The sequence below is a fragment of the Perca flavescens genome, chromosome 12 (genome assembly GCF_004354835.1).
Source record: "Perca flavescens isolate YP-PL-M2 chromosome 12, PFLA_1.0, whole genome shotgun sequence".
Taxonomy (NCBI): Eukaryota; Metazoa; Chordata; class Actinopteri; order Perciformes; family Percidae; genus Perca; species Perca flavescens.
In genome coordinates this window covers 16,462,454-16,476,151 of record NC_041342.1, presented here as the reverse complement: position 1 = coordinate 16,476,151, position 13,698 = coordinate 16,462,454, and the positions used below count along the sequence as shown (strand labels likewise).

Here is a 13,698-nt window from a genome sequence, read left to right as displayed (position 1 = left end):
CTGACATTCTGTTAACCTAACCTTAAAAACCAATTTCACTTTAAATTATTTTTGTCCATTGTCCACCCCTTACAGCAGCTAAACCAAGCTACAGCCAAACATATAACATGCTTGGTACGCCATAGAAAGCAAGGTACATCAGTAGAGACAGAACACCTGCACTCCTGCAAGGCAAAGACTAAGTCGGATGTGACAGGAGACGAAGAAGCATAATCAGAGCTCACGTCTTTGCATACCTGCTATTGGCTCTTTGGTCCCCTGCCTCTGTGTATTGTGTTTTGCAGCTACTCCAGCAGCAGTGTTTTCAACTGAAATAAAACACAACATTAACCTCAAAATCTTACAATGATGAGTTCTGTGACCAGAAGACAATATCCAGCCAGGGACGGTAAAGCACACATAAACACAAATGACCCAGTACACCCAATGTTTACAACTTGATACTAAATACTGACAAATGTCTTGATGTTAGATTAAATATGCTGATGTGAGAACGGAAAGCAATAAAAAACAATAAAGGTACAAGAAAAAACAACTAAAACCTTGCTCCTCTCACAGACTTTTCAATAATCCAACACACAGCAACAACACAACACAGTACTGCCAACGTGCCATAAACATATAGTATCAAATGTAAACACAAAGCATTAAAACAACTGGACAAAATTCTGTATCTGCCACACAATAGAATTGACAGAACAGAAACACACACAAGGGCTAACAATAAAACAAAAGTCACCTTCTTTATATATTTTACACATTCATCAGGTAACATAGCCTACTACACAAACAGTAAATCTAAACTGAGCTGCCTACTCTCTCCATATTTGCCATTTTTTTCTTGTTAAGTGTGTTTTTCTACAAGCCTGAAATTACATCTGGAACAAAACAAATGATGACCATGCTTACAGTATTGACAGATGTCACAGTATCGGACAAAAGCCATGCAAACATGTGTCTCATTACCTTCACCTCCCACTTCAATCTCTCGTGAATCTCTCTGTATCTCCTGTACAAGGAGCTGCCGTTGAGGAGTCTGTCCAGTAATTGGCAGTGTCACAGCTATTAAATTGAACACAACATTCGGCCCACAATTTGAATTTGCCTTCAGACAGCACTAGCTCCATACCAATAAGTCAGCCTCCATGCAACAAAGTAACCCAGAGACCACAGAAATTCACAGATTTTTTCTTCACAATAGTAGCACACTCCGCTAAAATGATGTAGATTATGACATTGAACTGGTGTATAAAAAAGCCACATTTACCAGCAGGCAGATGAAATAGTGCAGGTTAGTTCAAAAATATAAAGGTTGAGTAAAACCATATTTAGCCTTAAAGTAATTCATTGAAACAACAAGATACAATGTAAGTTAATTCATGACCCAACATGTTTTTGTCTGATAACACTAGTCAGCAGGCAATATATGACAAAAGAATGATGCATTGCACTGATTAATTACAAATACACATGGGCAAAATAACCAAGCAAAGCCAAGAATCTTCAGAGAATTACCATCTATTGTCTCATATATCTCTTGCCTCTTGTGCTCGTCTTTAGCAGCTATGAACGGAGCTTCAGGGGTCTTGGCTGAAATACAAGTATGATATGGACATAGAAATGCTGCATGAAGTATAATGGCAGCAACCAATGACACTGTCAGACCTACAGTATTTCATTTGGACACCTGAGCACAGCCTGTATAACTGCCACAAATTCAAAGACCCTCAGTCTTCCCAAACCACGCAAATATAATATAAAGGACAATGAATCATGCCACACACAAGTTAACTATGCACATGTAAACTCCAGCCAACAATCATTATCTCAAACTATTAACGTGCTACCAGCACAATTAGCACAAATACAAGGGTCCTTATTTCTTCTTTCTGTTTTCGAATGAGCTGGTTATGCCACATTTACTGCAATACAACACTGAGGGAAAAAAAGCCACATAAAAACGGCAAAACACAATCCTACTAAGACAGAAGGAACATCTGACACAGCAGAGGCACACAAAACTGCAACCTGAGAAATATGGTTAGAAAGAAATAATGTGGCAAAGAATATATTTATCATAACCTATACAGGCAAAAAGGTACAGGCCCAATTTAAGGGCAGGCAACACACAGGCCATTATCAACATTGACAGACCACTTAAAGCTGAAAGCCAAGCCAGCACATCGCCATCTTCCTTCCATACCTTCCATTTTTTCTTTGGTATCATGCCTCTTAGATTCCAGTTTAGTAGCTGAAGGAGGAGCTGACAGCTTCACAGCTGAGAGGAAACAATTTGAATTCAGAATGCTTTAACATACTTGATCATCTTGAGTACTTGACAGTCATAATTAAAAACTAAATATCACCTGACAAAATGGCTCACAACTTGTAAATTAAAACAATTTCAGGAATCAGCAACCACTATAAAACACAGCTGATAACTACAATACAACATGAACTAAGATATGTTGGCTTAAGTAGACAAGAACAGTTTATGGACCAGCATACACACATGGTCAACACTACTACCAATAAAAATAAAAACAGAAGACACAAAACAACTGCAACAAGCACAGTCTGCTAACAGACTGTGATGTGAAAAAAGGGGACTCTGCTTTGGTATTGTAGTCAGTTTTGGCTGTATCATTCTTTAGTTTGTTTTGTAATCTCAAATGCACAGTAAGAAAAAGAAAAAGTGGAAGAAGTGATGAAAAATGTTCCAAAGAAAACTCTGATCTCAGCACAGAACACACAAAGCTCTCAAGGCAAATACATCCAACAAATTGATCCACCACATACAATGTGAAAGGAACATCTGATGAATCTGATGTAAGACACCCTCAAAGAATGCTGATATATTGTATGCCAGCAAACAGAAACAAGAAAAAAGAGACTGCAACAAAAATTTCATAGCAAAAGCAAGTGCTTAAAAACAAGACAAAATCAAAGTGTAACACAAATATTCCTCCTATCAATTCAACATCAATGTTTAGTAAGTAGTCTATGATTAAATCTGAACAATACATATTTTTCTAATTTACAAAGACATATTCATACACTGTAGAAGTTTGCATCACAAATCATCCTACCCTTAATGTTAAGGCTGGCAGTGGTCTTCTGGTCTCCACACACACAGCTGTAGTCTCCACTGTCTTGTGGCACCACTTTGCTGATTAGGAGTTCATTCACAGAGTCCTTCTGCTTCATCTGGTACTTTTCTCCAGACTTCAGGACCTGTGTTCCCTTCTTCCACTCAACAGGGACTCCAGGTTTAGAGAGCTCACAATGCAGAGTAACACTTGCTCCCTCCTCAGCCTCCTGGCTCTCCAGCTTCTGTTTGAACGTCACTGGTTGGGCTGAGCATTTATTAGTTGGTTAGCAGTCAGTGGCATGCCATGACATAAAATATAAAAATCCACATAAAACAAACACAGAACATTAAAAACGAACACTGACAACTTGCAATCCTTTATGATATGCAAACCCCAAAACAAACAGGTCTAAATATGTACATATAATGTACAATTGCTTTACAATGTTACTCAAACCGACTCTTTAAAAATCCTCTTCCTACCCTTAATGTTGAGGCTGGCTGTGGTCTTCTGGTCTCCACACACACAGCTGTAGTCTCCACTGTCTTGTGGCACCACTTTGCTGATTAGGAGTTCATTCACAGAGTCCTTCTGCTTCATCTGGTACTTTTCTCCAGACTTCAGGACCTGTGTTCCCTTCTTCCACTCAACAGGGACTCCAGGTTTAGAGAGCTCACAATGCAGAGTAACACTTGCTCCCTCCTCAGCCTCCTGGCTCTCCAGCTTCTGTTTGAACGTCACTGGTTGGGCTGAGCATTTATTAGTTGGTTAGCAGTCAGTGGCATGCCATGACATAAAATATAAAAATCCATATAAAACAAACACAGAACATAAAAAACGAACACTGACAACTCGCAATCCTTTATGATATGCAGACCCCAAAACAAACAGGTCTAAATATGTACATTTAATGTACAATTGTTTTACAATGTTACTCAAACCGACTCTTTAAAAATCCTCTTCCTACCCTTAATGTTGAGGCTGGCTGTGGTCTTCTGGTCTCCACACACACAGCTGTAGTCTCCACTGTCTTGTGGCACCACTTTGCTGATTAGGAGTTCATTCACAGAGTCCTTCTGCTTCATCTGGTACTTTTCTCCAGACTTCAGGACCTGTGTTCCCTTCTTCCACTCAACAGGGACTCCAGGTTTAGAGAGCTCACAATGCAGAGTAACACTTGCTCCCTCCTCAGCCTCCTGGCTCTCCAGCTTCTGTATGTAGGTCGGCGGTAATGCTGTACAACCAAGTTTTCATTACTTGTAAAAATCAGGTGAAAATAAATAGTCTAACAAATATTTTAACAAACACGACAGAGGCAACAGAAGTGGACCTTCATTTGGGAAATACGACATATACACTATTGTTTTAGGTAAATATAAAACGTTGCCAAAAAAGACTTCATGAATCCATACCATTGACTTTCACAGTTGCAGATGTCTTCTGGTCCACGCACATGCAAGAATACTCTCCACTATCTTCAACCTCCAAATTCCTAATCTTAAGCTCACAAGAGGTTTCCTCTAGCTTCATCTCATACTTCTCTCCAGCTTTGAGAATTTCAGAGCCTTTCTTCCACTGAATGCTGTCCGCAGGTTTCGATAACTTGCAGCAAAGTGTCACAGTCTCCCCTTGCTTTTTCTCCTGGTTCTTGAGCTTCTCTTTAAAACTGGCAGGCAGGGCTAAAGTAAAATGAACAATGAGCTGATTATATAAAACAGGGTGTTGCATTTTGTTGGGTTGTGATGGAGGATGGAAAAAAGATTAGAGGCAAAGATGATGTATGAGTTGTTGTGCTCCAGTTGTCAAAAATTAGTCTATGGAACCAAAACATCAATCCAACAGTTGGGTCGTTGGACCTTTTGATGAAGTTTTATCTACAACAGTGCACTTTATCTCAAAACAAAAACAAACTCCCTTATTACAATACAACACAATGTAATTCTTTTTGAAATGCCGAACAAAGGAAACATTCCTTTTTGCAGTGCGCAGTTCTTGCATAACAAGACAATGCATTTAGGAACAGGTCACTTTAAAACATTTGCACATGCTGGGGGATGTCGTTCAAAATTTGTGGATGTGCAAACAGTCTTATACAAACCCCTAGACAAAGAGAATGTTATAATGCTGAACAAGAGGGCAAAGCAGAGCTTTCAGTAAATATACTCACAATGCAAAATACTCAAAATAAACTTCTATTAGGAAAATACAGACAATTTAGTAACAATTTAACCTAATCTATGGTACTTTTGACAAATCTAAACTGTGGGTAGATTTGTACGTGACTGTGCACAGTGTCAGTTATCTTTGGCGACAAGGGAAGTGTAAACTTCCTGATCCCCAGCAACCACAGAGTTGGTCCCCAAGTCTCTGGGTTTTAGCTCTTTTACAGTCAGGGCGTACTCACACTTGGTCCAGTTGCCTTCGACCGTGCCTGAGCATGATTGTCCCCCCTCCCTACTCCCCCGCTGGCCTGCACTCACACTGGAATAAAACATTCAGGGCCAGAGCACGCTTACGTCATTACACTGCGGTACTCGCCGACTACAATTCTTGTTCATCTGTAAGGTAAGAACCAGACCCGGGTACATTTAGCGATCACACTGATGCATACCGTGTCCAACCGAACCGTGCCCTGGCCCACCTCATTCAAGCGGTCCCGGGGACGGATTAGCAATACGAGCCAGACTTTGGGGTCAAACGTCATGGGGCACGGTTTAACTGGGCCAAGTGTGTGAACGCCCTAAGACAGTGGAAACCCCCCTGTAGAATGTAAATATCATTGAGGGGGCTTGGCTGCAGCGGGGTATGATCTAAACTCCACTGTACATGAGGCGGATCAGTAGGAAAGACACGACAAACAAATGTAGCAGATTCCCCTTCAAAACAATAAGCATCCTGTGGTTTTTCCACTATAACCACCAACTGGCCTTTAAAGCAAAACCAAACCAAACTATGAGAAAAGTCAACTTGGCATTCATTTCACTGACCTAAAAAAAATACATTAACAGTGGAATTGTCAAGGAAAATAAAATCAAAATCTAAAATTGAACAGAATTCATAAAAGTAATCAGCTCTGCAAGACAAAAACTTAACCCAAATTTGTAAAATTACATACTTGAGTTCTTACCATTGACTGTCACCTTTGCAATGCTCTTGGCAGTGCCCACGTCACAAGTGTAGATATCAGTGTCTTTCTCCTCCAGGTGTTTGATGGTGAGAGTTAGGACCCTCTCCTTCTGGGACATCTCATATCGACCTCCAGCCTTGAGCTCTGTGTGACCCTTAAGCCATATCACAGTGGATGGGGTTTGTGCAGTCTCACATCGCAAGGCCACAGAGCTCTTCTCCTCAGCTTGGCTGTCAATAAGTGCTTTAGTAAATTGATGGATTGGCTCTGTAATAAAAGAAAAGAAAATTGTATGATTAATCTATGGATTCAGAAAATATCTAGAGTATCTCAGAACCCTATGATTCTACATTTAGTAAATAAATGAATAGCTTTTTTAGAAGATAAATATAGAATTTTCTTACCCTTGATTTCCAGCTTGGCTTTAGTGGTTGCACCTCCAACAACTTCACAACTGTACTCTCCGGAGTCTTGAGCAGAGACATTATGGATGGTCAGCTTCATGACTTTGTCCTCTTGGCTAATGTCATACTTAAGGCTCTTTTTGATGGCTTTGCCTTCCTTGGCCCACTTTACAGTGGAACTAGCCTGTGTTACCTCACAGGTAAATACAGCATCTTCATCTTGAACAGCACTAACATTCTGTAGTCCTTTAGACACAGATGAAGCTTTGCCTGCAACAAGGGATGATAACATGTTTATTTTATGACCTTAATATTTTAGTAATTCTGTCTAGGCCTATTAAATATGTAGCTTACCTTCAACTGTTAATGTCGTTTTGGAGCTCAGGTCTTTAATGTTAAAGACCACCTCTCCAGCATCAGCAGGAGTGACATCCTTAACGGTCAGCATGTACCTGCGTCCTTTACTGGTGGCTTTGAAGCGGCCTTCATTTGCGATAGTTTGGCCATTAAGAGTCCAGGAACACTCATCGGTGCTCTCACGAGATAAGATGCACTCAAAGCTACAAGTCTCTCCCTCATTCACTTCAGCTGGCTTCAGCCATTTGGTAATTCCAATGCCTATCTCTAAATTTGGGACAGAGAGCATAAGTTGGTGAAGATGCAAAACAATACCCTATGTATTATGGCTAACGCTGTAAAACTGTATATCTCAAACAACAGTACCAACCTCTAACAGTGACCTTTGCTTTAGAAACCTCAGTTCCAAGATCACAACTATACTCTCCAGCATCTTCTTTGGTGATGTCCTTGATGATCAGTCCCAAAGACTTGCCTGTGTGAAGGAGCTCATACTTTGATCCAGCCTTCAAGACTTTACCTTCTTTTCTCCATATTGGAGAAACCCTGGGCTTGGACACCTCGCATGGCAGAGTTATCATGCCTTTCTCCTCTCCAATGACATCATCTAGAGACTTGAGGAACACAGCACGCTTCTCTGGAGGGGAATTGGACGAAAAAAAAGAATGATGAGGGATATTATGTTCTGCCTGAATGAGAGTATATACATACTGTACATGTAGCTGGGATTTCCTGCCTTAACCTGATATTCATACAGTAATTTATATTGTGTGAGCTTGTAAACGTAGTGCATGGCAGTTCTTACCTTTAACTTTAAGTGTCACAGACTCTTTCACCTTGCGGACTTGAAAGGTGATGGTCCCTCCATCCTGAGGTGCCAAGTTCTTCAGTGTGAGCTTGTGAACCTTCTCTTCATGAGTGATGGTGTTGACTTCATTAGTAAAGAGCACCTTTTCATTTAGAAGCCACTGTGCTTCTTCATCTGCATAATTAATCTCACATAGGAACACTGCATCGCTGTCTTCATCAACCTCTGTGTCAGCCAAGTGCTTGGTGATCTTAATGTCACGCACTGGACAGAAGAAATACAAGTTTTAGTTTAAAGACCAATGTAATCCACAACCATTCCAAAATAGCTGCTTTATGTGATGGTTTTAATAAGAAAATGCACAATTGCTGTATTTCGTTTGGTATTTAAAGGTCCATACTGCACCTTCAACAGTAAGTATCCCTTTGGTCTCAGCAGGTCCGGACTGACAGCGGTACTCTCCGCTGTCTTCCTCAGTCAACCTTTGAATGGTAAGTTGAGCCCTTGTAGCATCTTGCTTAATGTTATACTTGTTTGACGCTGCCAGAGGTACCATTCCTTTCAACCAAATAACCTCTTTGGGTGAGGCAGAAAATTTGCAGGTGAGTATGGCAGAGCTTTTCTCCTTCGCCTTCACATCTTTGATGGGCTCTGCAATCTCAAGTGGACGCTCTAAATGTGAGGAACAGTATGTGATTAGACTCAACTGAATTATGCTGGATATATTTACCAACAACAGTATCACAGTGCAGTATAAACGTGATTCAACATATTTACCTTTGACTGTGAGCTGGGCTAAAGATTTGCTCTTCCCAGCTGTAAACTGCACAGGTCCGGTCATCGATGCTTTGGTCTTTTTGAAAGTGAGACAGTGCATAGTGCCCTCTTTCTCCATTTCAATATCAGCACTTTCCTGCACTGCAACTCCATTTAGAGTCCATAAAGGAGGTTTCACCAGTTCCATACTGATTTCAACTTCAAAAACAGCTGCAAAGGGTTCGGTCACTTCTACTGAACTAAGCTCCCGCACAATGCTGATGGACTGCTCTAAAGGGGTCATGAAGAGAATGGTTTAGTAAGAAGTCAATCATATGATTTCATAAAATAAAAATATTGCTGATTTATATATATTATACTGTATTGAAAGGACCACACAAATAGTAATAGTAAAGTTTTTTTAAGACCCAAATCAAATTGCAAAGCCCATACAGCTGCACAAGTGGCAATAATGTATTGATAATTAATTAATAATGTATTTAGGGCTCTTCTTTACAGCAGTATTGTGGGATCTCTGTATAAAATGGGCTAGTGTTTCTAAATAACTTCAAACTAGTTTGGTTAGTCTTCTGTGAAAAAAACCTATTCTTTGTCGATGGACTTTAATGACTTAACATATTTCCCACCAAACTTCAACCTTAGCAGAGGTCTACTCAACCAGAATGACTGAAAACACCTGTGTAGGTTACTTCACCTGCAGTAGTAATAAAATTACTTTAAAATTTTAAATACCAATTACTATGTTAATTAATTTGGCTTGTTCCAATGACCAATAAATAAATCAACATAATGTAATACGTAATCATAGATAGACAGACAAACATTGATATAGACAGACAGACATATGGTGTAAACAGAGATACCTCATTGACTAGGAGTCTGATGGCATGTTTTGTGTAAATACTTGTACATGTACATGTATATACAAAATCATACACGGCCATGTACGTAAATGCCCTACAACTGATAAACCTGAGACTAAGCTTACACTCAACCTTTGTCATCTTCCATCATGTTACCTTCCACAAGTAGTTTACAGGATGTCTTGTCATCAGTGCCATCACAGGTATAGGTGTCTTCATCCCCTGAGTCCACATCGTTGATGGTGAGTTTTCGGTACACATCTTCACTTTTGATCTCGTATTTCTTGCCGTGTTGGATCTCCATCTTGTTCTTGTACCACTTCACATTTGCACTGGCACGTGACACTTGGCATTCAAGATGACCACGATGCTTATACATCGCTATCTTATCCCTGAGTCTCTTCACAAACTTGACAGGCAGCTCTACAGCAACAATAACACTGAATCAATGAAAACTGTCACGTATGCCAAAAAAGGAAGATTTAAGGCTATTAATGCCAAGGCCTTGCCAAAGCCCTTGCCTAAGCACACTACAGGCAACGTTCACAATTTAATTATATCAAAAGCAAATGGATCTAATAAGTAATGAAACATCAATGCTTTTGATGCACCATCATGTTCGTTGTTTTCTTTTGCAAAAGCTAAAGCAGACAGCAAGAATCTCGTTATGACACTACAGTAAATGGAAATTACTGTGTGCCAGTCATACTTGCTTATATATCAGGTGCTGTTTGATTTAAAACAGCGAGACACTGACATAGAAACTAGGAGACATGTCCATGTTGATGGAAATTAGAGCAACTTATGGTCAACTGAGAGAGAGAGTTTTTACTCCTGGAGATGTCCAATCATCAATGACCCTAAAATCATTGGACCAATGATGGGTTCTCTATACATAGATATAATATATAATAATTAGAGCCGGGACTTTAACGCGTTAAATAGGATTAATTAATTACAGACTTTAATGCGTTAATTAATTTTGTTATAAAAAATGAACGGATGGAAGCGTCGATTAGAGCATGGTTGTGTGCAAGCTATGCAACAAGGAATTCGCATGTCACCGCAGCACATCGAGCCTCAAGTATCACCTCGACGCAAAACATTTAGCAGCTAGCGTGGACGTTAGCCCGACTCCGAGTACAAGGACCCACACCCAACCTACACTCCACCAGATGACTGGTTTAAGGATCAGGGTAACTATGTCTGAATGTACTTGAAAGTATTGTGTTTTACTTAAAAAAACATAGTTTACAGAAGGTCTACCTACCTATAGGCTACCTGAATTTCTGAAATGTACTATATTTCTAAATATGCTATTGCTACACTTAATGGCAAAAATTGCACTGGTCTGCTGGACTTGGTTGAACAAAAATAAACAATATTGTGTTGCTTAAGCTTATGTATTCAGTCATTATTCAATGGTATACTAAAAATCCATGTGAAAAAAATTACTTCTCACTGTTCTCAGGTCAAATATTTATGGAATTAAAATGCGATTAATTTCGATTAATTAATTACAAAGCCTGTAATTAATTAGATTAATTTTTTTAATCGAGTCCCGGCCCTAATAATAATCCTAAACATCAGCTAGTAAGACACCATAAAAGTTGTGTTTCCTTTTGCCATCAGGCCTCAATGAGGCATTACAATGTTGAGGTCAATTTAAGAAATTATTCAGGAACTTTTAGTTTGCATGGAAATGTCGTCTATAGCATAATAATGTGTTTACAGTAGCCTAATTGTTTCTTATTTATAGGAAAATATGGTTTTGAATGTGCAGAGGTGAATAGAAATAATCAATTTGCAACTACATCTGAACATTGCAACATGGGTTAGTTTATCCATGCAGCAATATACAGTATTCACTGTTGAGATTAGATTTCAGCACATAACATAGACTCATTTACCTTTCACTTTAAGTTTTGCAGTTGATGAGGCCTTGTCAGCTGTGAATTTAATCTCACCCATATCTTCTGGGGTGACAGACCTAAACAGCAGTACATAGCTTCTGCCTGGAATAAGAAATGGACAGCTTGTAAATAATCATTACTTAGGAAAATCCTATAAAGATGCATTAATTGGTGTATACATTAGTGTACTACTTTATTGAGACCTTACCCTCTTGTCTCATCTTGATGTTGTCACTGACTTTGAGTTTGATACTTCCTTTATACCAGTGGCAGTCCACTTCATCGTGTGAGATTTCACAGACAAATGCAGCACTCTCCTTCTCCATCACTTCCACATCCTCCAGCTTCTTAACAATCTTTATATCTCTGGCTGCAGGGAAAATATTTTAAAGACTTTTTTATATATTGTAAATTGTTATACTATACCCTAAGTAATGGCACCTGACTGATTTGTGGGCTTCATGACATGACTAATAATTACCAACAACGGAGAGCTTGGCAGAGGTGTTATCATCAGTAGTGCGACAGATGTAAGTGCCTGCATCTTCAGGTGTGCATTTGTTGATGACCAAAGTGCGCTTTCGGCCCAAGGAATGGATGCCAAAGTTCTTCCCTGGTTTCAGTTCCACATCATCCTACAGATTAATCATATGTTTTAAATGTTACATACAGTATGTACTTCATATTATTCACTCTGAAGACAGTAAATTGAATAATAATGCATCACCTTGAACCATTTAACATCTGCATTGGTTCTGGACACTTCACATTCAAAAGTAAACTTCTCCTTCTCAGGAACACTGCTATCCATAATTGGCTTGGAGATCATAGAAGGAGGGTCTGTAGAATCAACACATGTTGGTCAAAAAGTGACTAAATGATGACTCATGGCAGAATGGGTGCAGTACAAAAAGACCCTAGTGACCAATTAGGTGACAAATTGCAAGCCTTAGTGCTCAATTCGGATTTATTGCTGAGATCTAACTTCTTCATTTGTTTGGCTGTTCACATTATTTTTTTAAAGTGACCCATATCAGATTCCAGTGTGACCTGGTCGCAGTCCTGAACTGACCCGTATGTGCAAAAGAACAATAACAAAAATACGTCACATGCAGCAGCAGCACACTGTTATATGGAAGAAAACATGGAGGCCACTGGCCATTTGGGCCACTTTTAGCCTGCAGTTTGTACATAGTTTAACAGAAAGCATCCCTTACCTGTAACAATCAGTTTGCCAGAAGTATGCACTCCTTCTGCTTGGAAGGCAATAGTTCCTGCATCCTCCCTCTTGAGATTGGACAACGTTAAGGCGTGTTTCTTTCCCAGGGCTGTGATACGGCAGTTCGCCCCTGACTTTAACTTGGCCCCATCCCTGGTCCAGGAGCCTTCAACATCAGCCTGGCTGAGTTCTACCTCAATAGTTACTGTCTCTGTTTCATGTGCCTTGGTTTCTGTTAGACCCTTTATTACCTGGATCTTCTTCACTGAAGGGAGGAGGAGAAAATGTTTGAGTGTTAAAATGGAAGCAAGGTTTCCTAGTTAGAAACTCAAAACCAATCCAAACATACATGAAATGACAGTCTTTTTTTATATGTACTTTAACAATGTATTTTTTTTTTATGTGAATGTGGATCAGTCTTACTCTCCACATTGAGTTTGGCCTGGGTTTTGTCATCCAGAGATTCACAGGAGTAGATGCCCCGGTCAGCATGAGTCACACTCTTTAAGACCAGAGCCTGCTTAGCTCCGTCTACCCAAATCTCCATGTTTCCTACAGGCTGCAGCACTATGCTGTTCTTCATCCACCTCACTTCTTCAGATGGCTTACTGAGCTCCACCTCCAGCTTCACTTCACTCTGCTCCTCCACTGTCAGGTTTTCTAGCTTCTTCTTAAATGTCACAGGTTCATCTAATTGGGGCACAAATAAATGTTGAATTTAATGAGGATTAGATTACTTAACATCCTTGAAAATTATATTTTAACAAACATGTTCTTACGCTGCACTTGTAGGGTAGCTTTGCAGCTTTTGCCTTCTGCATCAACACTTATCTCTCCAGCATCTTTTTGAGTGACAGAGGTGATGGTGAGTGAGTAACTGCTGCCACCATGCTCAATCTTATACTTGGGCCCAGCAGTCACGGGTAGATTGTTGTGGAACCATTTAACATTGGCTTCCGCTGGGTTGACAGCGCACTTGAAAATGGCGTCTTTTCCCTCCATTGCAGCCACATTGTTCAGTTTGGTGGTTAGCCTCACCAGTCTGGGTGCTAATAAGAACACGCAGCATCAAATGAAGCAGACTGATATGAAAAAAAAAGTGTCTATTCTGAAACATTGAATGTTTGAGTTAAATTAA

At 39.8% G+C, this 13,698-nt stretch overlaps 1 protein-coding gene across 1 annotated transcript in view; it reads right to left on the bottom strand.

The window, feature by feature from the left end:
- obscnb (obscurin, cytoskeletal calmodulin and titin-interacting RhoGEF b) overlaps positions 1-13,698 on the bottom strand; it is a 54,671-nt gene that overhangs the window by 26,214 nt on the left and 14,759 nt on the right. Inside the window, 23 exon segments of the mRNA XM_028593100.1 lie at positions 237-308; positions 967-1,062; positions 1,516-1,590; positions 2,204-2,278; positions 3,090-3,356; positions 3,575-3,841; positions 4,060-4,326; positions 4,505-4,771; positions 6,220-6,486; positions 6,624-6,893; positions 6,978-7,247; positions 7,351-7,617; positions 7,786-8,052; positions 8,194-8,460; positions 8,566-8,835; positions 9,585-9,851; positions 11,339-11,443; positions 11,550-11,711; positions 11,823-11,976; positions 12,069-12,181; positions 12,559-12,825; positions 12,984-13,250; positions 13,340-13,609. Coding sequence (XP_028448901.1) covers positions 237-308; positions 967-1,062; positions 1,516-1,590; positions 2,204-2,278; positions 3,090-3,356; positions 3,575-3,841; positions 4,060-4,326; positions 4,505-4,771; positions 6,220-6,486; positions 6,624-6,893; positions 6,978-7,247; positions 7,351-7,617; positions 7,786-8,052; positions 8,194-8,460; positions 8,566-8,835; positions 9,585-9,851; positions 11,339-11,443; positions 11,550-11,711; positions 11,823-11,976; positions 12,069-12,181; positions 12,559-12,825; positions 12,984-13,250; positions 13,340-13,609 — 4,869 coding nt within the window.